Source organism: Periplaneta americana, chromosome 7 (genome assembly GCF_040183065.1).
Source record: "Periplaneta americana isolate PAMFEO1 chromosome 7, P.americana_PAMFEO1_priV1, whole genome shotgun sequence".
NCBI lineage: Eukaryota > Metazoa > Arthropoda > Insecta > Blattodea > Blattidae > Periplaneta > Periplaneta americana.
In genome coordinates this window covers 168,503,937-168,530,630 of record NC_091123.1, presented here as the reverse complement: position 1 = coordinate 168,530,630, position 26,694 = coordinate 168,503,937, and the positions used below count along the sequence as shown (strand labels likewise).

Sequence of the window (26,694 nt, the reverse complement as noted above, 5' to 3'; positions counted from 1 at the left end):
GAGCTGAGAAGCACAAGGAGAGACAGAAAAAATTGGAAGATATTAATATGGGTCCTAGACTGCGTGAAAAATATTATGAAGACATTAACAAAGAGATCAGTGAAGAGCCGAAATATTTAAAATCAATTCATGTCTCTAATTTAGGGCCAACCCCACTGAAACCTATGAATCTCCTAAATAGTCTGAGGGAATTAAAACTGGAAAGTTTATTTCTAAATATTTGTATAGCCATAGAATATTCTATACAATTCCTGTGACAGTTGCTGATTCTCAAAGATTCTTCAGCAAAATGAAGGAAATAAAAAAATGTATTCAAATAAACAATGTGTCAAGAACAACTGAGTAATGTTGGCCTCCTTAGTCTAGAGAGCGATCTTGCTAGGTCTTTAAATTTTGATGATATAATTGATGATTTTGCATCAGTGAAGTCAAGGACAGTTGTTTGTTGATGTTGGACTGCAAGTTAGAAATTACTGGTGTTTTATGAATATAATATATTGTGCTAATGTGAAGTTTTTGTAAAAGTTTTCAATGTAATAGAAGCGTATTTTTTTAGGTTCGTATCTGTGTATGGGGTTACCTTTTATTTATTTTGCAAATAATTATTACGGTTAGAATAACTGGTAACTTGTAATTGTTACTTTTTTCAACGGGGTGTGAGTACAGTATTGCATAGTGGCCCATAAATTCTGTCGGTGGCCCTGCTGTTCAGGTAGAAAACTTAGTTTTGTAGACAAATTTGGAGATTTAAACTCGCAAAAACAACAAAAAATATTTAAAAATGTAATGGAATCACCCATACAATCACATCGTTTTTAAGTGCATTTGTTTCTGATATCTATTACTTTACATGGATATTGATGCAATGGACTTATTTCTCATACCCTGTGGATATTTACAGTATATTCTTATACAAATAGTGGAGTTACTTGATCTACGAGATGAAAATACTGTCTGTACATATTACTCTGATAGCCATCTTTATTTCTCACTCCTGTCAACTTAATAGCTGCTTTCAGTTTATAAAATATTTACAGTTTCATGAACTTTGGACTCCCATGTAACAATCAATAAAGGAATTTGAGCTCTGCAGAGATTTACTTTTAGGGTGTGGGTTGAATTGCCCTAGTATAACATTGCTAAATATTTCTATATATATATATATATATATATATATATATATATATCTGGTGTGGATTAGTGGATAAAGCATCAGCATGTAGAGCTGAAAACCCGGGTTCAAATCCCAGTGCCAGAGAGAATTTTTCTCCGTTCCATTACTCTTTCATCGTATGGTGACGCAGAATATCTGCATGGAAATATCATATGTACTTCGGTACATTAAAATAATATATATTTCTATACTTGCCTGTTTCAACTGATCCTCCAATCGAGCATTTTCTTTCTCGAGAAAAAATATTTTCTTTTCAAGATTAAATTTACTGGATTCATTCTGCTGCTTGTATTGGGATAGTTCTTCTTTGGCCTCCGATTCTCGTTTTCGTAATGTATTCACTCGATCTTCCAATGCTTTAATCTGCACACATAGATAAAATCATAGTCAATAGAAATAGAATGTGGGATCACTTTGCTAGAACATAATTTATTATAGTTCGGAGCAATGCTTCACACTGTGATATTATGTATTTTATGCTCGACCATGCCGAAATATAGTAATTATACACCTGGTAGCAGACCTTTAATGCATGTCATTAAAGTACACCTACTCATTAAAGGTCAGGTCTTTCAGCCAATGACGACTCAGATTACAACTGTTCAGCCAATGACAGGTCAGCTTTCTACCGTTATAAAACCGCAAGTATCGATTATTCTTGGATATGCAATCGAAAGAGAATTAGCGAAAAGTCACGGAGGCTGGAAATCCAATACTGTCGCAGAAGGTTATGTTCTGTTACTATAATAATTAGCGTTAATTGTAAATAATATTCAAATAAATTCAATTTTTCATCTCGTTTTTCAATGTCTAATTTAATTTGAATGTTATCTCTGTAGGTTCTTATGGCCTAGCAAGGTCAATGTGGACATCTGTTCCTCGGAAAAAATCAATACTTTCGCGTCTGCGCACATCTCACAACATACGGAACATTGCTCAATGTCAAATACAAATAAAATTAATAATATCAAGTTAGAAATATGGTCGAGCATAAAAAGTCGCATGAAACTCGCCTATAATGGTAATTAAGAAGCTCGTATGAAAATTATGAAACTCGCTTGCGCTCGTTTCATAAATATCCATACTCACTTCTTAATTACCTTCATTATAGGCTCGTTGCATAATGTACTATTATAATATACCAGTTGGTAGGTATTTAATTACTTCTTTGCTGTAAAGGAATAGTTCATATAAATACAAAGTGAACAGTTAGCTGTCTTTCATTACAAGACGATTCACCTGTCTGCAAGTGTTTTAGCATAGGCAGTTGCGTTATGATCAAGGCACGGCCATCATGAAGTTCCGGCCTGATTTCCTTGATGTTCTGCTTGTATGACATCACACGAGGTGTGCTTTTGGTAAGTATAGAAGCATGGAGTTTGTATTAAGTATGTGATGTGATTGTGATTTAAAAGCAAACCTTAAGCAGTTTCTCCAGGTTTTAAAATAAAAGTCATTAATGTAAACCATTAATAAAACATTATATTTTTTTTAGGAGAACACTTCGACCAAGGATGCCTCACCACTGATGATGTCTACTAGTAGCAACACCAGTAGACCATGGCATCTTAGCCAGGAAGACTCGTATCACGTAGACACCGGCCATGAAAGCCTACATGCTAAGGTATAGGGATTAACCTACCCGAATGCAAGGCATAGCACATATATTGTGACGTCACAATGCTGGTGTAAGGTCATATATGTTTTACCTAATCACAAAAAGATAAAAGGGATCAATGAAAATATTATATTTCAAAAGGTGACTTTACGTAATTCCTACAAGGAGCCTATTCCACAAACGCATGGTATAATACATTATTAGTTATTAGTACAAGTTCTTGTATAGTATGGAGTTGTAACTTTCTGTTTCACAAAATAATGTAGTCTTAGAAAAACGTTTTGTCACACAGATACCTTACAAGTCCCAGAAAGCAGGCAGTGCGCAAGATCGCACATACAACGAAACAAAACTAATTTTATTACCTCAAGTACTCCTCCTCTTGTGAACCAGGTCGCTTGTCCTCTGATCATGAGCGTTGCCTCCTTTCTGGACTTACAAAGTACCTGTGCAACACAACTTTTTTCTAAGACTGTATAACAGTTGTATAATAATATGAAGTTATTGGTCTAAAGGATAATTATTACAGCACAACAGAATAGCAGTGAAGGGTTTCAGAAAGTGCTGTGCTTCTAATAATATGGACGGCAGTGAAGATGACATTTTGTGGGAGGATTATCAATTTCAAGAAGAATCCAGTTCCAGTTCAGAAGATGAGGCAATGGGAGGACGAGAAGAAGAACCCATCAGACTTTGGAACAATCTGTGAGAGGATTCCACAAGAAGACGGGATAGATGGAGATCGCTATCTTCCACAGGTGTGACAACTTATCTTTGATATACAAAAAGATTACAATCTTAATGTTGAAATCTACATAAATGAATTTAGTTTGTAAAAATGATACTTTTGTCCTAGTTTTAAACAATTTCCAATTCGTCACAACTTTACCGTTTCTCTATCCCGAGCTTGCTGTTTCAGAAGGCTTGTTTTCTCATTTTCGAACACCAACTCCAACTCCTTTCTCAAAGCATGTAATTTTTTCACTCGTTCCTCTAGTATAATATTTTGTGCTTTTGATTCTGCCAGATCTGCCTTCATCCGTCTTGTATTCCACGGTGAAGCTGCAATTTAGAGTAGATTCCATTTTTTATCTATGTGGATTGCAAGAACTACAATATTATTGTTAATCAGAACTGATTACCATGGCAACTGAAGACAGCATGGAAATTATGTAGTAAGCATTGGCCAAATGCTGTCTTCCAGCGATAGAGATCCAGACTACAATACCATTATACACATTTATAGTTTTAATTAAATTTTCAACGTTTTCGTATAATTTACATACTGTCAGACTCTTTACACTCTATGTGCCTGGACCTCTACTGGGGGAAGATAGCAGCCTGGCCAATACTTACTACATAACATCAAACACATTTTTAACAATGATACGACATGTAAAAGCTATTGAAATTAGTTTGTGATTATGTGACATTTCAAGTTCAGTCTTATGAATGTATTGAAATAGACCTACATTGTAATAATATAAAAAGAAGACTGAAGGAAAATACGATAGCATTAAAATGTAAATGCAGATCCACAAAACCAATACTTATTACATTAAAAAATTTAACATATAAAGGTAGAAAAATATATGCGTGTATGTATATGTATATATATATAGGCCTATATATGTATTGGTAATTTGGTAGAAAACGTTGGTCATTATGGCAGACAACATCGAATAACAGTAACAAGTTAGGTTTGATTTGTTCAGGGTTTTTGTATGACTACCAAAAAACGTATATGCAAGGCACACCAAAAACGTCAACAAACCAAACCTAACATGAAACTGACGAACGTTTTCTACCGAATTTCAGTAAAATATATTAATATGATTGATTTCTAACTATAATGTGTACGACAATAAAAAATAGGTAAATGAACTTAGGTACTTCAGTTTTATTTGCAATGGAAGTGATATGAACAAAATTTAAAAACCCACAATTCGGTAGAAAACGTTGGTCAATCAGATTCAGATTAGGTTTGGTTTGTTGAGGTTCTTGGTATGCCTTGCTTATACGTTTTTTTGATATGCATACAAAATGTCTGAACAAATCAAACCTAACCTGTCACTGTTCCTTGATGATGTCCACCATACTGACCAACATTTTCTACCAAATTACCAGTACCTATTTTACTTTATTGTTGTTGTTGTTTACTCTAAGTTCTGAACCTCGCAAGTGATGGAACAATACCGATTTTTGTTGATACCCGATACCAACATTTTTACACCAATACTCGATACTCAGTTGTTAAAAACATCTTTGTAAATTCTCCAGATGACGCAAAATGTACTGCGCACTGTTGAATGGCTAGACACAAATGAACTACACACTGCAGTATTGACAGGAACACTATAACCTGCTGAAAGGAATCTCCAAGCTGAGAAGGAAGGGTTAGGGAAAATATAATGTGGTATATCTTTTGTAGTGAATTCTAATTATTTTGAAAACCTTAAGAATAGCACCCTTTTTTTCTTCTTCTCCCAAGTTATTGTAGGTAGCTAGATAGTACATCTCTTCTCACACCATCATTTTCACCCCTCACATAACTACTTTTATTTTAAATTACAAATATTGTAACTAGTTCTACGAATCTACGGTTTATTCTTCTTTAATATTTACGGTATTGCGTATATAGTTATTTATAACTTCAGCTGTTTTGACAAGTTGACAGCTATCAGTTCAAATGTCGATACTCTTCCCACACCACCAGTTTTTGTTATTCAGTATATTCACTAATTGAACTGATTGGCAATAAGAAAAGGGTAGAGGCGACACATGCATTGTATTGGACAGAAAACAGGTATAGGCCTACTTATTGTGTGTGGATAAGCTTCAGGGCTTCTACCACGTTGTCTTGGTGTTATTGGCTGACGTTTCGACTGCTGTGTTGTGGTCATCTTCAGAGCAGTTGTTGGATAAGGAAATAGTCTGCCACCTCGTATATATATAGTAGTCTCGATGGGGGGAGTAGTTGAGGTGATAGGTCGTAGGTTCTCCTTCTGGCATCTGATTGGTCCTACGTTGGCCAATCCGGTTGAGGTCTGTATGAAGGGGAGTATTCATATTAAATACTGGCCCTCATAAGGTCCGAAAGAGTGACCTTGATACCGTGCCCGATGTCCGGCTGAAGGGGGGGGGGGGGAAGGCGCCAACTGCTCTGAAGATGGCCACAACACAGCGGTCGAAACGTCAGCCAATAACACCAAGACAACGTGGTAGAAGCCTTGAAGCTTATCCACACACCATGTACACCAGCCGCGGAAGCCTACGCGAACAGGTATACTTATGTTTTCTAGTCACTAATTGAGGGAACTGTGCATGCCAGGTACAATGATTTTTGCCTTTTGGAGAGATGATCTTAACATGATCATTACGTTCTGAAATTTTTGGATTTAAGATTGAATATTATTTGAAATGCAGAAATTGAAAGTATCGAAAGGTATCGAGGACTTATCCCGATGTATTAGACATGCTTTGATACTACTGAGTATCTTAGGTATCTCATATAGGCTATATTATTATGACGTATAATTTTAAAATATTTTTTTAGGGTTGTGCCAGTAGAAAATGAAAGCCTTAGCAGGTTAAACGTATCTCTAATAAGAAATTATTCCCTATTTTAAAAGTGCCACCAGTTTCTTTTCCCTGCTACTCAGTAAAATGCTTTACTTAAGACCAACTCTTACACAACATTAGGCCTAATATTAAAATGCCAGTTAGATTTTAATCAGGCTATAATTCAGGGAGTCAGTTATCACCATCGCCTTAGCCATTGGCATAGCTCAGGTGGTAGTGCATTTTCCTATTGTTCCAGAGTTGCGCTCAGGCGTGGGTTCCATTCCTGCTTGGGTTTTTCCCAGGTTTTCCCCAACCGTAACGCGAATGTCAGGTAATCTATGGCGAATCCTCGGCCTCATCTCGCTATCACTAATTCCATCTAGTTAATAGGCCTACAGCATAGTTAAATAACCGAGTAGGCTAAATAAATAATAACGTTCACCCTCACCAGCACAACAGCCTACTGAGAGACATGGTCTGCCTGCCTATTCCAACAGCTTGGTCCAATCATCTCTGGTACGAATGACACACAATTTCGAGTTCCTAAAGCTATGAATTCATCGAACTCTACCTCTAGTTTTCGACTGACACAAAATTTCGATATCTCCCCACTCTACACATGGGAGAGAAAACATATTTAAGTCATTGAAACCTTTTCAGATTCCTCGGTTTCATGCCACTTAGATATCCCTTCAATTAATCCACTAAACTTGTCGCATACATGGGACTCATGCCACATATCAATCCTTTCATTCTTACATCTAAATGTAATGTCTGACATGTTATACAAATTATGTAACTCTTTTTAGTATTTTAAGACATAATTTGGTAGGTGCAATCCATGTTCTAAAATTTTCCCCTTACTTCATTGTGGTACCCCAGATAGTTCTCAAAACCTTTCAAAAAGTTTAATTCTACGTTCAAATAACTTAATATCGACACCAAAGATCATCTTATGCTTATATTAAGATACCGGTAAGCTTAAAAGCTTTTAGTTCATAAAGTCCAAGATGAGTTCTGATCATTTCAGAAGACGTCATGCTATTTTAATGTGGAAAAGCAAACTTACACAGTATAGACATATCTGATGTATCCTGCGAATCTTGTTCGACACTAATAGAAAGTGGACTGTCAGAACATTTTCTCTTCTTACTACCGTAGGTAGAGTCGTCAAATTGTAATCTTGTCGGGATTAATTCCTTCGTTTCGAAATTAGTTAGGTTAGGAAGTCTCTGAGGGTTACAAGATCTAAATTCATCTAGCATTTTAATGACACAAGTGGGATCATCCGTATTACTGTTCGACATTGTAATTTTTGGCGTTTCTTAAAATCAAAATTCTTAACATTAATCTTTAACACTTCCCCACTGCTCTTAAACACGAACTTTCGCGGGTCCACAGACATGTACATTTATCCATAAAATCCAAAACTGACATGGAGAAAATGAATACGAGCAGAGCCTATAGTTGACCCAACTTCTTCTTCTTCTTCTTCTTCTTCTTCTTCTTTTGTTTTCTGACGCTATATCGATCCTAGTCAACGAGTAATCGCCAAAGAGTACTGAAACTGTCAGTATAGCCAATTTAAGCGACTTTAAACTGTTTTCCGCGAAAATTTCTTGTAACTTTTTCAATTGCTTACAACAGCGATTTAGTGACTTTTTCAGCACCATCTAGTGACAAAAATGAAACTTTTTCTACGGAATGTAGCGACTTTTGAACTACTGCTTGACGACTTTCAGTACAGTTCAGTTCTGCGGAAGTTAATAACTGCGGAAGTTAGTGACATCTCAAACTCTGTGCATATTGTGCGCTCTTCTCTTTATTATTATTATTATTATTATTATTATTATTATTATTATTATTATTATTATTATTATTATTACTATAGTACAGTAGAGTTGGTAGCGCTGGAATTGTACCAAACGGAGACAAGATAGCAACGAGTTACAGAGATTTCTGTAACTCGTTGCAAGATAGCGCTGAGTTGAGTGAAATCGTGAACTGCAAATGCAATCGAATCCAAAACAATATGGCGACTGGTTTTTACGGGCAAGTTGTGTGCTAGCTACTAAATACCGATCAAGTAGTAACTAGACCAAAGGATATTAAGTTTTGAATATAGCTAGCATATAATTAAATGAAATTGTTTGTATGCAATGTCAGCTGCGTTGGTGAGAGAAAGCTTGGAACTAGTCGAATCATCAGGTAATTGAACACTAAAACTTCTTGTTATTCAACACTTTCACACAATATTACTTTGTAAGAATTCTGAAACATTTAATTGAACACAATGGGGAAACATGAGGTCGGTACCCCAAAATATATTGCGAATAAAATCAAAGCTAAAGGCCTTCAGAAACTTCGTTGGTATTGTCAGATGTGCCAGAAGCAGTGTCGTGATGAGAATGGTTTCAAATGCCACATGATGTCCGAATCACACCAACGGCAGCTGCTTTTGTTCGCCGATAACGCAGATAAGTACATCGATGAGTTCTCGAAGGAATTTGAAGAAGGTTATTTGGAATTACTCAAACGTCAGTTTGGAACTAAGAGAGTTCACGCAAATCGTGTGTATCAAGACTATATATCAGAGCGTCATCATTTGCATATGAATTCAACACAGTGGGAAACGCTGACAGACTTCGTAAAATGGCTCGGAAGAGAAGGAAAGTGTGTGGTGGATGAAACTGAAAAAGGATGGTATGTGCAGTATATCGATCGTGATCCTGAAACAATTGCAATGCAAGAGGCTCTTGTTCGAAAGGAAAAAATGGACAGAGATGATCAGGAGAAAATGATGGCATTCATTGAGAAGCAGATTGAAAAGGGAAAGGAATGCACCAAGAGTGAGCCTACAGTTTTCACAGAACTTGTGCGAACAAACGAGGAAGTTAAAATAACTGTCAATTTAAGTTTGGGAGCAAAGAAAAATGAAGAATCTAAAGCCAAAACATGTGTATCAAGTAATCCATTAAAGAATGAAACTAAGGGAGAAATGTCAAGTAAAGATAAGAATAAGACTGACTTGAATTGTGAAAAGTATAAAAAAGATAAGGGAGAGAAAAGAAAAGCATCTGCGCTAGACGAAATTATACAGGCTGAAGAATCTAAAAAGGAACGCTTGAATAGGAAAACATATTGGTTAGTAGAGGGAATAGTTGTGAAAGTGATAGCAAAATCTTTGGGTGATAAGTATTACAAGAAAAAAGGCGTTATAACGGAAGTGCTAGATAAATTTGTGGCAGCAGTGACCATGTTTGATAGTGGACATAAATTGAAGCTGGACCAAGCACATCTTGAAACTGTAATCCCAGCAATAGGCCGCCCAGTGACTGTTGTGAACGGAGCGTACCGTGGGTGCACTGCAGTCTTAAGAGAACTAGATCAGAAGAACTTCTGTGTGACAATTGAGATTTCTTCAGGACCCTTGAAAGGCAGGATAATTGAAAAAGTGCAATATGAAGATATTAGTAAATTACATACTTCAGACACCTAAATACTAAGCAGGATTGAAAAAATTGTTGTATATGAAAAAACAAAGAAAAAATATGTTTTCATTAGGCTTACTTCACTTCAGATTCTGAAACGACAATAATTTAGTGTTGCTACAGTCTAGTATATACAGTCACGAAGCTCAATACTTACTAAATATGCATCCATAGGTAGTTGATAACCACCAGGATTGCTACAATCACCTTATCACAGACCCTTTCCCTAGCAGACGATAAAATGTATTGTACTTTCGATATCGTATTCTTTTGAAAAAATTAACACCTTCCTTACACTATTGAAATATGAAATACATAAGGTTAATATATTATTTTCATAAAATATAGGTATATTATATTTTATAAACTCACCTTCCTGGATCTTTCAAAAGAAGGATAACTCTGACCTCTTTTTCTTACAATTTATAGTGCTACAGAAGTCTCCTTGTCCCATATTATTATTGTATTTTAGCCATTTACAGTTATTAAATCGATAACGAACATTTCACAGTTTACACAACTTTTCACAACAATGCGAAATGAGGCACAGTCAATGCCTGTTCGATGTAGATGCCGTAATGTATGTTCGAGTTTTCTACTTCAGTGTACGCAGCTCAGTGAAGTATTATATTATAACTTTATTGCGAATCATTGCTAAGCTTTATTTAGTGTAATGTGTCCATAAGTTCCGTTTACTTCTTGTTGCATAATATGTTGCAAAAATAATTACAAAATTGTGTTATTTTAATGTGAAGAGAATTTTACATGTTAACATAATCTGTTCGCATCAACATTTTAAGTTTAGAATTGAAGCTATTTTGAGGTTTAATAAAAAAGAATTTATATTGTGATTTTAATTTAGCACATCTACCTTACTTAATTGTAGACAGAAAATTTACCATACGACTCCTATGAAATTAGTGTACATACAATTGTGTTACTTCGTCTCTTAGGTAGCAGATAAATACAGATAAATTGAAAGTGCGGGGTATCACACATGACATTATGTTTAATTATAATGTATAATTGCGAATATAGGACTATAAGTTAAATTTAATACACATAATCTATAATTTCTATATGACATAACATACATAATTATGTAATGACAGGGCATTGAAGACCACTAAAATTAAACAGAAAGGGGCAACTGGTACAGTAAACATAACCTATAATTTCAACATATCTAAATATCCGTGCGGTGCAACTGAAAATTATTGAATCGTGCATAAATGAATGTACAAAAATTTCGCAATATTTAATCGAAATAAAAGCAGGTATTACACATACGAACGACGTAATTTTCACGCCAAAAATAATATTATACCTTAACTCGCAAGTGAATTATGTCATAAGTGTCTCATAATCATTGTTTTAAATTTTATTAATGCAATTACACTACATTTTAGAGAAACATATGTTACTCTTTATACATTCCAACTAATTTACATGGTTGAAATGCCGCCCTTCGTGATCGGGTTAAGCGAGTCAAACGGTTTGTCTTATGGCCTCTATTAGATCACGATGGCAATGGCAAAGCCTATTGTTCATAGTACTCACAGTGCTCCAAGCGGCTAGCAACTATCGTGAGAAATGCAAAAAATCATCCCAAGCTTCGTGACTGTATATACTAGACTGTGGTGTTACCATATGCTGTTCACTTCACTAGCCTCTCCTAAGTGTATTATTATTATTACTATTATTATTATTATTATTATTATTATTATTATTAATTGTTATAATTATTCCCAACATGAACAAGAAATATAGCTAATTTATATTTTAAAGTCGTCAATTTTCGGAAAATCATAAGAGAAAAACAAGAATGGAAATTAATTATTGCAGAAGAGTTGACTAAACTTCCATGTAGGCTGAATAATTATTTTTAATACAGTGTTTCGAATCACTCCATAATAACCTAGTATTTTGTTAAAAAGAGATTCGTCAGTAACACTCTTAACTTACCGTATCATGTTTTCTACTTGAATATATTCGTGAATGTGTTTCACACATAATTTTGTTGTATTTTAATTTAAGTTTAGGCCTATATCTAACAAGTAAGAGGGGTTAGAGAAACAGAATAAATGCTAAGTAAACGAAGTATTGAAAATATGAGTAATAAACCAGAAATGTCAAACTCATTTCTGAAGTAATTTATTGACTTGTTTATAACAGGTGTAGACTAATTCTTTTCCCCATGTATAAGCCTATTTTCGGCATTTAATTTAGTTTAGTTCTAAAAGATGCAGGGCAAACAATTGTTTAATATCTGAGAGGGGCCACACATGCTGTAAAAATCTACTTGCATTGTACTTATGGTCATCTGTAAGTTGTAAATCTGAAGAAATAAATATGGTAGGTATGTTGGAGCCAGCTAGATTGAGAAATTGGTCAGCAGCTTATGATAGTAAGTCACATCCCTGCAGCTAAATGAGGATGTGGGAGTTAACTGGCTTAAAATTTACGTATTCATCCTTTTCACAGAAAATGCTGTATATGATGTTTTTTCTCTCACATATTTTGTATCTTCTCAAGAAATTGTCATTCACATGCATCAGTTCTTTTCTAACACCCAGTTATTACAAAAGTTATGCCTATTATTGTAATCTTAGGGCTGTAATTTTGTATGGTTTTAGTTCAAATAATTTTGTTGCCACTAGACTCTTGCAAAGACTACACTCCAGTGCCATCGGTTTTTTCCTCCATAAGAATACAGAACTTGTGTGTCATTAGCCACTCACCTCAGTATTCAAAAGTTCTGGCATTAATCACTGAAGCAGTATTTAAATGCCCAGTAGAATGAAATTTATATGATGTCACTTTTATTTCTGTTTTCGAAATGATTAAATGTAATACAACCATATAGCAGTGAAAATCAGACTCTCTGCAATACACTCGAAAAAAACTGCATGAAAATATCTCTAATAAACAATGAACTGTGACCAGTTTTATGAAGTCATGCATGATGCGTACACATGTGTGCAAAACCACTACAGAACTGCATATAAACACACGGAAAAATGCCCTCTGGGGTTAAACACCCTGTTTCATTGACTCCATCAAATAATCTTAGTATGGTAGGCCTATATCTAGAGGATACTGTCCTGTTAGGAAATGTACACCTGGTTGTACCACAAGATTTCCTATTCTTCAGGCCTATTTATGTATAAGGACTTGAACAAACTAGTCGTCTGCTTATCTGTGACAAGTGAAAAAATTCTGATGTTTTAATTGCATTTCTGTAGTGCGACCTGCTGACTAGTGAAATTTTTTTCCTGCCTGTTAAGTCGCCATAAAAATTGTTAAAGCTCTGTGTATAACTGTACATTCCCTTTCATTGGCACACAACAAATGACCCGCAGTCAATCACAGCCAAACTGACACGTTTCACTGTTGAGTGCTTCTTGCAGCAGACTTGTAGAAACCTGTTGGATAAGTGACGAACCAATTTCCTGATCTAGAGGCTGCAATATCTGATGTATATAGTATGTAATGGCAATTTGTATGCCTGAGTACTCACACTAGCTACTGGAGTCATTTTAAACAGATTTTATAAATTTTAATTTCCAGTTTTCTTGTACCAGTCTGAATAACGTACTGTGTTGTAAACAAACCAGAATTCAGATATTGAATTAAGAATGGTTTCAATTTAAAGATTGTTTTTTATAATTTACATTTCTAGCAAAATGTCTTTTAACTGTAGAAGAATGTGATGTACCATATGTAAACAAGGCATATTGTATATTTACAAGATAAAATAAATAAATAAATGTCTGTAAGACATGATGCATTTTCATTTCTATCTTCTCTGTATATTTCCTTCACATATACGTTATTTAGACTTTAATACAGCACTCCTGAACCATCTAGAGCCAGAAATTGGTCAGCCGCTTATCCAATAGAAAGTCAGGCTGCATTGTGTCAGGAGTTAACTGGATTAAAACTTAGGTGTATATAGCACAATATCATTCAATACTCAGTCTGCTCATAGAAGATGCTGTATGTGGTACTCATTTTTTCTCACACATACTTTGTCTTCACTGGCATCATTTCTTCCATTGTAATGGACGTAGAACTAATTGCTCTTCGTATATTTCCTGTAATTTTGTTGGCACTCCTGCAGAAGCTTTACAAATTCATGTCTCCTGTGCTAAACATCTCAAAGCCTTGCGAAGACCATGCGCTTAAGGCCATTCCAATTTCATAGATTTTTTTTTCCTTACGAACACGGCTGTTGGTTTTCTTTTTCTATCATTTAAAGAACCTGTTTAACTGAGACTCTCAAATAATCTTAACATTGTAAATTTAGAAGATATTGGCCTGTCAGATAATTTTCGTCTGGTTGAACTATATGATTTTCTGAATAATTTCAAGAAAAAATTGTTCCGGGGCCGGGTATCAATCCCGGGACCCTTCGCTTAGCGCGCGAACGCTCTACCAACTGAGCTACCCCAGGAACCATACACGACACTAGTCGGTAGAGCGTTCGAGCGCTAAGTGAAGGGTCCCGGGATTGATACCCGGCCCCGGAACAATTTTTCCTTGAAATTATTCAAACCTGCTTTACAGGGAGCTATCGCCTGAAAGCCAGATTTGCACTATATGATTTTCTATTTATACACACATTGTATAATATGTATATACTGTACATTCCTTAATGAATATCTGTTTACTATTGCCACAGAATAAACGACCTCTTAATACTGTCACTGTTCATGCTGCCTCTAGCAGCAGACTTTTGGAATAAGCAGTTGACCAACTTCCTGATCTAGATGGCTCAACGCACTGTATTTAGATAGTAATGCAAAATTTTACGTACTAGGGACTGTTGAGACTGAGAAGAAAATAAATTACAAGGTATAGATTATATTTAATTTGCATATATAAAATTCAACTGATATGAAACCTGAAGGTTTTTCTATTAAAAAAAAACTTCAAAACGACACGTCAAAAGACATAGGTTGCTTAACAAAAAAGATTCCTTATTGTTAGATCTATCACCCCTCAGAGTTTGTCGCAGAGGTTTTGAATCACCCTGTATAATTCCAGTCAAAATGAGTGCTGTTAGAATTTAACGAGTTCCTCTAATTAACAGCTGATTGGTATGAAAATAATTTAATTATCAAGTTGTGTCAGTTGCCATCAGTTCCTTTCCACAATGTCTCATTGCTCCAGTACAATAAAATACATTAAAAGAAGCTCAGAAAGAAATGTAGCTTGCCCTTACCAAGCTTGCATGAGAAGTACAAAACACATCATGATGTAGGTGATGATACTGTTAATTTTTATATGCAGGAAAGAAAAAGTCCAGTCGAGAAAGTGATGGTAAAATTTTACATAAAAAGAAGAAACAACATTCAGTGGTGCACAAGAAGCTGAAACAGAAAGGTAAGTAAGAACTGAACCTTGTACGTGAGGACTCCTCATATTAAGTTGTGCAGTCTGAATAAATTTACTGGCAGATTTAAACTGCTTAAAAGATCGCCATTTGTGATAGAAGTACAATGTTGCCACTTTTTGAAATGTGTGTCTTGCTACCCAAGCTTGTAACAGCATGTTTGAAAACATTAGAAAATAAGACTTTCTTTAAATTATGATAACAGCAGAGTTGAATCAATTTGTGTTACTGATAGCGATGGAGGGTGGGTTGCATCTCTCTCTCACTATAATTCTATATATTTTAAATTGGTTATTTAACGACGCTGTATCAACTGTGACATTATCTACAATCAGTGAAATTGGTGATAGCAGGATGAATCTGAGGAATTTGCTGTGCGATTTTTCTACAGTTGGAAAAACTGACTAGGTAATCAGCCCAAGTGGGGTTCGAACCCATTCCCAATGCAACCTCTGACCAGTAGGCAAATGGGCTACTACCGGAGCTACAATGATGGCCAGAAATATGTATAAATGAAAGTATTATATCTTAATTAACTAACCCACAAAGTTAATTTTACAATATCAAGAGACTTTCTTGGTGGTGCAGTTTCACAGAACAAGATTGTGTAACATTAACTGTATAAAAAAAAAAAAATACGGACTGGAAGGTCCGGGGTTCGATCCCAAGTGGTGACGGGATTTTTCTCGTTGCCAAACTTCCAGAATGGCCCCGAGGTTCACTCAGCCTCCTATAAAATTGAGTACTGGGTTTTTCCCGGGGGTAAAAGGCAGTCAGAACGTGGTGCCGACCACACCACCTCATTCTAGTGCCGACGTCATGGAAACATGGGGCTCTACCTCCATGCCCCCAAGTGCCTTCATGGCGTGTGACGGGGATACCTTTACCTTTATCTTTTTCTTTTTATTATCTGAGTCATGGAATCACTATCACGTCTGTGTCGCAGTTTAGTTGTGCATTCCTCTCCCAAACAACATTGAAAGCAAGATGACACGGATTCCTGCTATTTTTCCCCGTAGACCCTTGTTCGTCTGTAATATTCAGTGCACTTACGTCTGTGTTATGTGCACTACTGTACTGGCTTTATTTCTAACACGCATAGCATATTTGATCATTTTGCGGATGATACATGTAGACCTCCCACAGTATTAACAGTTGTTTTAGAGCACCTGAATGATTCAGAATGCTTCAGTGTAGTACAGTGCTTTAAGTGAAGAGGATGATGCAGCTCATTACTTGAAAGTTCTGACAAACACAAATGAATGTTTACTACTAGTAGAAATAGGCTACATATAAGTTTTAGTAATGCAAATTAAAATAATTATTTCTATAATAAATTTAATTTCGTTTTAACTATCAGACATGCATACGAGTTATATAATTAATTGGTGTTAAAAGTATTATAAATCTGTGCATAGTAAATATAATGTATTGAAGAAATGACAATTTACTGATAATTCAGCAATACAATACCTTATAGGCACCCACATTACACTAAATACTTGTATAAACGTGCAGAACTGAAGACGTCCCAGCAACAACAGACTTCACAGCAGAGACACTAAGACAAGTGTCCTTTAATTTTTATGCACTTATCCAAGGAAAAACTACAGGCTTCTGCACATGACCTGTGGGATAGAAAGCTAGAACATATGTACTTATTTTATGTGTACTTTCACAAAAATTTAATTAAAGAAACCTAGGTAGGATATTGATGTAAAAACTTCTTGTAGGTGATATGATATTACTTCTAAAGGAAAATCCTGATTTATTACCTGTGTTATGTGCTTGGTAACATTTGTCCATTCTTTTGGACTGCTACCCTAACTTCGTCTTGCTGCTCATTCCTTAGCCTGTTCTATGCCATTACAATACATTTTCCTGCAACTGCTTCACTGTCCGACAATTCTGTAACAAGTGAATCCTTGATTGCTCCTCTTCCTTGGTCCATCTGAGATGTTGAGTAAATATAAACATATACCGATTAATCTTGTTTGATGCAGTTGCAAGCAGTGGTGGGAAGCAACTATCCATAGAAGATCTACGCATGCGATTACGTGTGCATGAAGATCGTACCGAAGGAAACGTACGTCTGCTGCAGAAGCTTGGAGACAGAAGTACGCTGGACGAGAATGCAGTTAGCAAGGTCAGCCAATTAGTCACTATTTTAAACTGAACATCATTGTAATGAAGTTGAATTAATTTTTAAGAGTGAAATATTCTCTTCCCTTGGTGTTATTTGGTTTGTTTTGTAGTGAAATGTTCAAAGTCATCGATTAATTTCATTATAAAAGTCACAGACTTCAGTCAAAATCCAAAGCCAGCAGGCATTATCCAATAGACTACTACTAGTTGAAATGCTGCTGTCAGTGAAAGAAATAATTTTAATATGTTCTACTTCTACAGTACTTATCAAATTATCACAATTTTTAAATATAATAGTAGTAGTAATAATAATAATATGGAGAACTGCAACCGTGGTTTGTTGAAGATTGTTCCAAGGTAGTAGAAAGAAGGAAACAGGCAAAATTGAATTTCTTACAGGATCCAGTTGAGGAGAATAGAGAGAATTATTTCAATGAAAGACGGGAAGCAAGTCGTACACTTAGGAATAAAAAGAGATTACTTGATGGAAAAACTGAATGAGGTAGAAACAAGTAAGAATAAAAACATTAGAGATTTATATAAAGGCATAAAGGAATTCAAGAATGGATATCAACGTGATCAAGGATGAGAATGAAGACTTGCTTGCAGACACTCATTTAATCCTGAACAGATGGAAAATCTACTAAATGTACATAGGCCAAATAGAAATGACCGAGACCAAATTCAAATACAAACTGCTGAGCCATTTATACCGGAACCCACACTTTCTGAAGTCGAAATTGCGATAGAAAATCTGAAAAGATACAAGTCTCCAGGTATCGATGAAATTCCTGCAGAATTAATACAAAAGGGGGATTTAGCGAAATTTATAAGCTTGTACTTACTATTTGGGAAAAGGAAATTGTACCAGAACAATGGAAGGGGTCCATAATTGTACCTCCCTTTAAGAAGGAGGAAAAGACTAACTGTAGTAACTTTCCAGGAATATCACTTTCGTTGACATACAAAATTTTGAGGAGTTGAGGGAGGTGGGATATGATGGTAGAGACTGAATTAATTTTGCTCGGAATAGGGACCAATGGCGGGCTTATGTGAGGGCGGCAATGAACCTCCGGGTTCCTTAAAAGCCATTTGTGAGTACGGAGAACTATAAACTCACATATTAGATCAGTATCTTTAATGCTAATACAGGTCATTAACAAACCCGTACTATTATTTATTAATGGAGAAAAATTCTTTCTAGACTATTATATCTAAATATTTTCTCTTTCCAGATTTTCCAAAGAGCTGTAAAGAGTACCAAAGAAGTTCCTTCTTCTGCACCTAAAGAAGAAACGACAGTGTTCACTGAAGAAGATTTCGAAAAATTCGAACAAGAATATTTTGTGAAGTAGTGATAAGTGTGGGATGGAACATTTCTGTGATAGTGCGCAGTTCTGTTAAGAATTTCACATAGGACTGTTTAATACTGTGCAAATGTTACATAACGGAAGGCATTACATTGCAAAACAGATAAGATATGTGTTGAACAAACATCCAACTATTACTATTAACCAGTTATTGTTTGTGAAGATTCTAAAGAACAAACTACGCTTCAACAAATGGCAGATTTTCTTTTGACAGAAAGTGCTTGGTTATTTTTCTCGAGTAGGCTAGAATGTGATAGCTGTCTGTGAATCGTACTCAAACTGTGTGCATTTAGTGATTTAAGACGAATCAATAATCAAAATAGCATGTCTAGGAAGTTGTTACTGGAATGATGAGCGATCAAGTCCTAGGTAAGATTCTGCTTATTATAAGCTGCCTTTCTTTTTGCTATTACACGGCATGGGTTATCATGCTGCCCTTCTCTGACCCTGCACATGCTATTAATCAGTTTTTTCCTCCTGTTCGTTATGCACTTCTAGTTCCTGCTTTTATGGGTTTGGCTTTCATTGGTAGCTTGATTGTGTTCACAGTGTACCACATAAGATATGATGAAGTCTCTAAAGATACAAGGAATCTTCCTCTACCACAGACGACGTAATGACTTGGACAACTGTGTTACCAATATGTCACATTTTCCTAAACATTTCAAGTAAATAATAATTTATTTTAATCATTCGTGGTACGGAAATTATATTTGTACACTTATGGAAGTTTAAAATGTTGCTATTGATTATTTTGGGAGACAACAATAATAATAATACAAATGCATGGTTTAGGTCTGTTCTCAGAGTTTAAGTATCCTTCATATTTTCTAAATGTCACAGCATTCCGTTTTTCTTTTGGTTTGTAACTATTTGTCTGAAATGAGATCTGAATTGGATTTTCTTGATGGATGGAAATGGCTGCAAATTATGGTCTTCTCAATAATTAATTCAGTTGTCTTTTTTTAATCTCCATTTTCACTTTGTATTGGTTGTGCAATATTGAAACTATCTGAAATTTATTCGTATTAAGGAAATAACGGTTACAAATTATGATATGATCTTTACCGAATTTAAGGCAAATACTTTTAAACGTATATTCCGATGTAATGTTAAGTTACTTCCAATAGGCAACACTGCAGGACTATCGTGGTGCTGAAAAACGTATTCCCTGTACAAAGACGGTATTGATTTCGCACTGTAAAAGATACGAGAGGATCTGTTAAATTAAGAATAATGTAAAATAAAACACAGTCTCTGTAATAATATAACTTCATGACATTGTGTACTTCTCTTTTCTATGATTAAATTATTTATCAACGTTTTCCTTGACTTTCTTTTCAGGGATATTACATGAAACACGTATCAACACTAAAATATATTTGCTGAAACTTGGATGCATTTATAGCCAATTCCATTCCTTCGGTAGAGACAATTTATTTAATATAATTTTCGACATCAGTAAGGTAAAGTGATTAACGAGTTGATCACAAAAATGTGGCTAATAATTGGAGTGTCTGGAGCCACATGCAGTGGCAAATCAACCCTGGCAAAGTCTCTTCACAACGCATTGCCTGGCTCGTTGCTGATATGCCAAGATGATTTCTTTCTGCCTCTTGATAGTGAACTTCATACTTTCATTCCAAATCTGAAGCACTTCAATTGGGAAATCATGAGTAGCTTAGACATGGAGAAAATGCATTCAACTGTTGAAAATATACTGTCCACCAATAATGCTAAATCAGTTTTGCTTAATGACTTAAAAGACGCTGTTGGCAAGGTGCTTGGTTCGAGCCTCACGAATGACGAAACAGAGCAGGGTAAACTAGATCCAATCAGTCAACTTAAATCAAGCAGGCCAAGTGATCAAACTGCGCTAAGTATTCGTATTCTTATTATCGAAGGATTCCTTATCTTCAATGACAAGAAACTATCTGAAATGTGTCGTCTTAAATACTTCATGACGCTCTCACGAGAACAATGCTGGGCAAGACGAAGTGTCCGAACGTACGATCCTCCAGATGTGCCGGGATACTTTGACCAGTGCGTGTGGCCGGAATATGAGAAACATCGTGACCAAGTTTTTACTCAGGTTCCAAATGTAACTGTAATTGACGGAACTTTAGACAGGAATAATGTTTTGAAGAAAGTTCTGTTGGATGTTCTGCAAGCTGCACAGGAATTGCGCTGATACATCCGTTCTTGTTAATGCTGCCTCATAGAATCAAGAACTTCATGCAAACCACTGCACGGATAGACAACAGTTCACTAATGTGCTGATTTCTATCTCTGTTTTTTCCTTCTCATAGATCTTGGTGAATTTTGGTGAAGAATTTTTTTGCAGTGTTCTTTAATCATGAATGAAATACGAGTTTTTCGCTCATTGCTTGGAAATATTTAAGCTTTCAGTTAAAATTGCTCTTTCTTTCTTTTTGTATTGACTTCTTTTTTTGATACCACCACAAAACTTGTTTCATATCAAGCCTAATGAGTAAAACCATTTTAAGGTGCACAAAACTCTCTCGAAATTATTTTATATTGATTTTCTTGTATTCTAATTCTCACCTCCCCTACTTTTTATAAACTCTTAAATAATTCGATGTGGAACAAATAAAAAAGAGTTCAATCTAGAGAGAGATAACATCGAAATATGAAACATTTACATGTGAAAAAATTGTTGATAGAAAGACATAAGAACAAGGCGCATGTACAGAAAAGTGATCTGGTCAAGAATAGCACATACAAATTAATCTCTTAACAATATTATCATCGTCTAGTTTAACAGAAACCAAACATATAATTAAATGAAGAAAAAATGAAATATTAAAATCACAAAATCACGCAAACCACAAACATTAATATTAAAATATGTGGTTAGCTTGAAAGGGCCTTTACAGAATCCCATACTCTGTAATCTCGTTCACTTGTAGGTAATATAATGTATATATTTTTAAGAAATGTTAATTAGTACGTAATATATTTTGAATCTGAACCTGTAAACATAATTTGGTTATGTTAAATAGGCCTATTACATTTTAGCAAATAAGAAAAATCTTAATTGATGTAATTAAAAATTGTGATATTAACTGGGCACAATTTGTATAAGTGTGAATAAATTTGTTGCATTTGTTAATTTAATTTATTATAAATAAGACTCTCAATTTTATTTTCCTTTGTAATCCATGAAGAGCTGCAAACATTCTCAGACACTGCATACGAATTGTATATAAAAGGGCAGAGATTGTTACTACAACACAAATGGTTGTAACTTGATATAGAACATCGTAAGATGAAGATTAATATAGAAAGATTCGTTAATTCAAACGCAGCAAGAGAGAAAAAAACATACAGAACAGAGCAATTTTATTCAGTAATTATATCAGACCAGTTTAATTTTCACTACTGGTCATATAAACATGCTGTGTTGTTAGGAAAAAATTTTTCTTTTTTTTTAAGTGAAAGCAATATCGTGAAAAGTGAAGTATGGTATCCTAAAACTTACTTGTAGTTTTAATGAAATCTTGCAGAAAGAATGTAAATTGTTACGTTTATTAGACAAAATATCTCAAGATAAATCCAAAGTCGAGGGTCTAACATGTGGTGCATATCAGTCAGCACACGAAGATGCTGAACTAGCAAAATGTGGCACTTGGAGCATCACTGCATTTCTTCTAAAACCCCAAGATGACGTAACTCTAGCTTCTAAGGGTATGTTTGCATATCATACTGTAAGACAGGGACAAAGTTTTCGCTCAAATTATTGCACATCTTACTTACTTACTGGCTTTTAAGGAACCCGGAAGGTTCATTGCCGCCCTCACATAAGCCCGCCATTGGTCCCTATCCTGAGCAAGATTAATCCATTCTCTATCATCATACCCCACCTCCCTCAAATCCATTTTAATATTATCTTCCCATCTACGTCTCAGCCTCCCCAAAGGCCTTTTCTCTCCGGCCTCCCAACTAACACTCTATATGCATTTCTGGGTTCACCCATACGTGCTACATGCCCTGCCCATCTCAAACGTCTGGATTTAATGTTCCTAATTATGTCAGGTGAAGAATGCAATGCGTGCAGTTCTGTGTTGTGTAACTTTCTCATTCTCCTGTAACTTCATCCCTCTTAGCCCCAAATATTTTCCTAAGCACCTTATTCTCAAACACCCCTAACTTATGTTCCTCTCTCAAAGTAAGAGTCCAAGTTTCACAACCATAAAGAACAACCGGTAATATAACTGTTTTACAAAATTATTGCACATCTAAATTAATAAATAAACTGTTAGACCTAAAAAATTCTTCTGCCTGTACCAAAAGTGAGGCCATATTGTTTAATGTGGTAGGGCCTTTATCTGAAGAAGAGTTGATTAAGATTTGGAGAAATGCTGCAGTAAGTGTTGACACATCCAATGAAGGTGCCGAAAAACTATTTTCTGTGTTAGTAAGATTTTTTCTTCTGAATGTGCAGCAGAAACTACAATCAGAACTGAATACAGATGTAATTGGTGTTGGTTGCAGCACACATAATGTGCACAAACAACGGTAGATTGTTTACTGTATGATGTGGAGAGCTTCACTGTTAAAGTGTACAAGTGCTTTTATATTTACTCTCTTTGTGTGAGGAAGCTACAAGAGTTTTGTGAATTTGCTGGTGTTGAATATGCTAGACTTTTAAAACATGGCAACACTCGCTTTTTGTCACTAGGACCAGCGTTGAGGAGAATTTTAGATATTTTTTGCTGGACTGTAGTCTTATTCATGTCACAGGAAAAGGCACCTATGTTCATGAAAAACTTTTCAATGACCCTCGTTTCGAATTGTATTTAACATTTGTACATGATCAATGTTTGAAGAAACAGCAACTGTTACTGAGCAGGATCACACAAGTTTCAGTGCACATTTCCTCATTAACAAGGAAAGTGAAAGGTAAGCAAGGGAAAAAGTTCCTTACTACTGAAGTGAAAAATTGCTTGTTAGATTTAGAAGAGTCTGGTGACATTAAAAAGGAAGAATTCCCATCAATGGCAGACACATTTTATAATGTCTGTCCAGAATACTTTCAAAAATGGGAAAACTGTTATGGCAGGACAGAAAATTTTCATGGGTACCAACATGATCAGATATTCAAATTAGCATTGCTACGATTCCAGAGAACTTACTAAAGGCTCACATCATAGCTAATTCTGACAAAAAACAAAACTTTTCGATCAGTGGCAGTGGGCAAGAGAAATCATTATGCTTTCACAAGAAGAATGGAAAATAAAAAAACTTCCAGTGGCAGAGAATGGGTGCAGGGTCTTTAGAAAAATGGAAATACAAATTCTCTACGGTACTCTTCAGAAAGTGGTACAAATGGTGTTATGCTTACCAGCAAGTCTACTCCAACAAAACGTGTATTTTCGATAATGAACAGTGTTTGGACAGATGTACAATTTCGTCTCTCAGTTTCAACATTGCGACCTATTTTGACAGTGAGAGTGAATTTCTCTCACAGCTGTTCAGGGTTTTATGACATTATATTGAAAAACAAGGTTGTTATTCGAAAAATTGGCATATCAGAGATATATTTCTGGCATCCTTCTACTTGAAATTCTGAACAGGAAGGATCAACTAGCAAGCAGTTGCGACTGTATGAGGAATGGTCGTCAGGTTTGCTTAATATAATTATATACTAATATAGTAAAACTAAAATTATGGCCTTCTGCGGAAAATACCCCATGCCTAGCAAAATATGTTTAGATTCAAAAATATTAGAAAGGATAAATTATTTTACATATCTCGCATACACATTATATTTATTCGATGAAGTATACATTTCACATAAAATTTCTAAATACACCAAAACAATGGGAATAATTAACAACATTATGAAACCTTCCCTAGTACAAAGGCATACTCGAATTCGCCTTTACAAGACCTTGGCGAGACCTGTACTTTGTTACGGCAGTGAGGCATGGACATTGAGGAAGAAAGACGAAAGCAGAATAATGACTAATGAAATGAAATTTATGAGATATACAGCGGAATATACGAAATGGGATCACAAACGCAATGAAGATGTAATGGAAGAATTACAACTAGAACCTGTAATTAATCACGTAAAACATTATCAGAACAACTGGATAAATCATCTGCATTGCATGCATAGAAATAGAATCCCAAAAGTCATGCTCCACTATCGTCCAAACGGGAAGAGATCTCTCGGTCGTCCAAAGAAGCGCTGGATTGAAAATTCAACTGTGAGATCGTAACAGGCCATTTGGCCTAATACTTGAAGGGAATAAGAAGACTAATATAGTACTCTACTGAATGCTGTTTAATTGTGAAAACTACATTAACATTATGGAGGTTGGAAGTCGTAGCATTTTTATCTGTTGAAATCTTATATTTTAAAATGTTCCAGAGTTGTTCTTGTTTCATCACTGGTTTTGTTAATAGAATGATTAACAGTCCACACGCTGTTTTAGTATTACTGTTGGTATAACAGGCAGAACACTCAATTATGTTTATGCAAAAACGTCATAAGTTTTTACTGTAATTTCTAGGTGTCCCGTTTTCAACTGATAACATTATGGTCAGCCAGATAAATTTGTTGTGTAAGCTTGTGCCAAGACTGCATAGCTCATGTAGCACGACCTTTAAGTCTGTTAAATAAGAAGAAATGAGGTTGCAGATGTACGAGGTGTATTCAGTTGCTGGCCACTGTGTTGACGTCATACCTTGGAAACTTCTGGTTTCTGGACCTAACTATATTAGGACTTCTTGCCTCGTTTCATTGTTCCCGTACATTGTGAAGCACCCGGTATATCATAACAACATGCCACTGAAATTAATTTATGTTTATTAAATTTAATTAGTTTCATTCTGTATCTGCAAATCTGTATTGATTTTATTAAATTAATACAGGGTGATTCAAAAGTCTCTTGACATTTTCCTGATTCGCTAATGCATGGATTTCTTTTATATATAATTGGAAAGAATCCTCACCATACAAGAAAGAATAGCAGTCGTTTCAGCTCGACTACGTGGAATGACATACGAATAGGTCCAGCAAGATTTCGAGAGAAGATTCAGGAAACCGGGGCTTAGCAGGCAAGCTATCTGAGATCTGGTAAAGAAATTCCAACGAACTGGCAATGTTGCGGATGAGGAGCGTTTGGGGAGACCGGCTAGAACACCACAAACAGTGCAAGCCATACAGGATGCCATCACACAGAGTCCCACCGCTTCTACCAGGAGACTGAGCAGATAGCTTGGTGTTTCACAAAGCATTGTATGGCGTACCTTACACTATATGCCACATCACATCCAGATAATGCACAAGCTTGAACCTGAGGATTTTGCAGCTCACAAGCAATGTGTTTTGACTTGTTAGATGCAGTCGAGAATGAAAACCTGATGAACAATGTGCTGTTCAGTGGTGAAGGGCCGTTTATGTTCTCATAGCGAACTACAGGCAATACCTACCTTGACATGCTACAAACTTCTTGCTACTCCAGCTGGAACAGGATGGAATAACAGACACCGTTGATTTCCAGCAAGATGGTGCACCACCCCATTTTGCTTTAATTGTAAGAGAATACCTCAATGAGCACTTTCCCAATAGGTGGACAGGTCATGGCTCACCAAGAATTTGGGTGTCCTGCTCTCCAGACCTGACGCCCTTAGACTTTTTCGCCTGGGGGTTCATTAAGTCTAAGGTGTCTGGATTACGGGTCGACACCCTGTAGGAATTATGACAGCGAATAACTGCAGCAGCAGACAGGATGACGCATGCTATGATGAACAAAATGTTCCAATCTACGGAAGAAAGGTGGAGGCTCTGCCTAGAAGTAGAGGGCAACCACACTGAAATGCACTGAACGTAGTCTTTGGTATAGTATGTTTCAGAGGTATAGTAACTTTTGCAATTGCATGCCATTTTCCATAAAATGTCA

The 26,694-nt window shown here is 35.6% G+C and overlaps 3 protein-coding genes across 3 annotated transcripts in view; 2 read left to right on the top strand and 1 right to left on the bottom strand.

Annotated features, from left to right (window-relative positions):
• The window catches only part of LOC138703690 (mitotic spindle assembly checkpoint protein MAD1-like), a 31,360-nt gene extending 23,533 nt beyond the window's left edge, over positions 1–7,827 (bottom strand). The window contains exons 1-3 of the mRNA XM_069831792.1: positions 7,426–7,827; positions 3,682–3,854; positions 1,370–1,537 (exon numbers count right to left, since the gene is read on the bottom strand). Coding sequence (XP_069687893.1) covers positions 1,370–1,537; positions 3,682–3,854; positions 7,426–7,663 — 579 coding nt within the window. The 5' untranslated portion in view covers positions 7,664–7,827. The remainder of the gene's footprint in view (positions 1–1,369; positions 1,538–3,681; positions 3,855–7,425) is intronic.
• Positions 7,828–8,299: 472 nt separating this feature from the next.
• On the top strand, positions 8,300–21,898 carry LOC138703693 (nicotinamide riboside kinase 1). Its single transcript, XM_069831796.1, has 5 exons — positions 8,300–8,564; positions 15,143–15,235; positions 17,249–17,391; positions 18,626–19,129; positions 20,105–21,898. Exon 5 carries the CDS (start codon positions 20,256–20,258, stop codon positions 20,949–20,951), a length of 696 nt encoding a protein of 231 aa, XP_069687897.1. The 5' UTR covers positions 8,300–8,564; positions 15,143–15,235; positions 17,249–17,391; positions 18,626–19,129; positions 20,105–20,255; the 3' UTR covers positions 20,952–21,898.
• Positions 8,563–13,633, top strand: kin17 (kin17 DNA and RNA binding protein). Its single transcript, XM_069831795.1, has one exon. The coding sequence runs from the start codon at positions 8,650–8,652 to the stop codon at positions 9,853–9,855; it is 1,206 nt and encodes a 401-aa protein (XP_069687896.1). The 5' UTR covers positions 8,563–8,649; the 3' UTR covers positions 9,856–13,633.
• Positions 21,899–26,694: the final 4,796 nt, after the last annotated feature.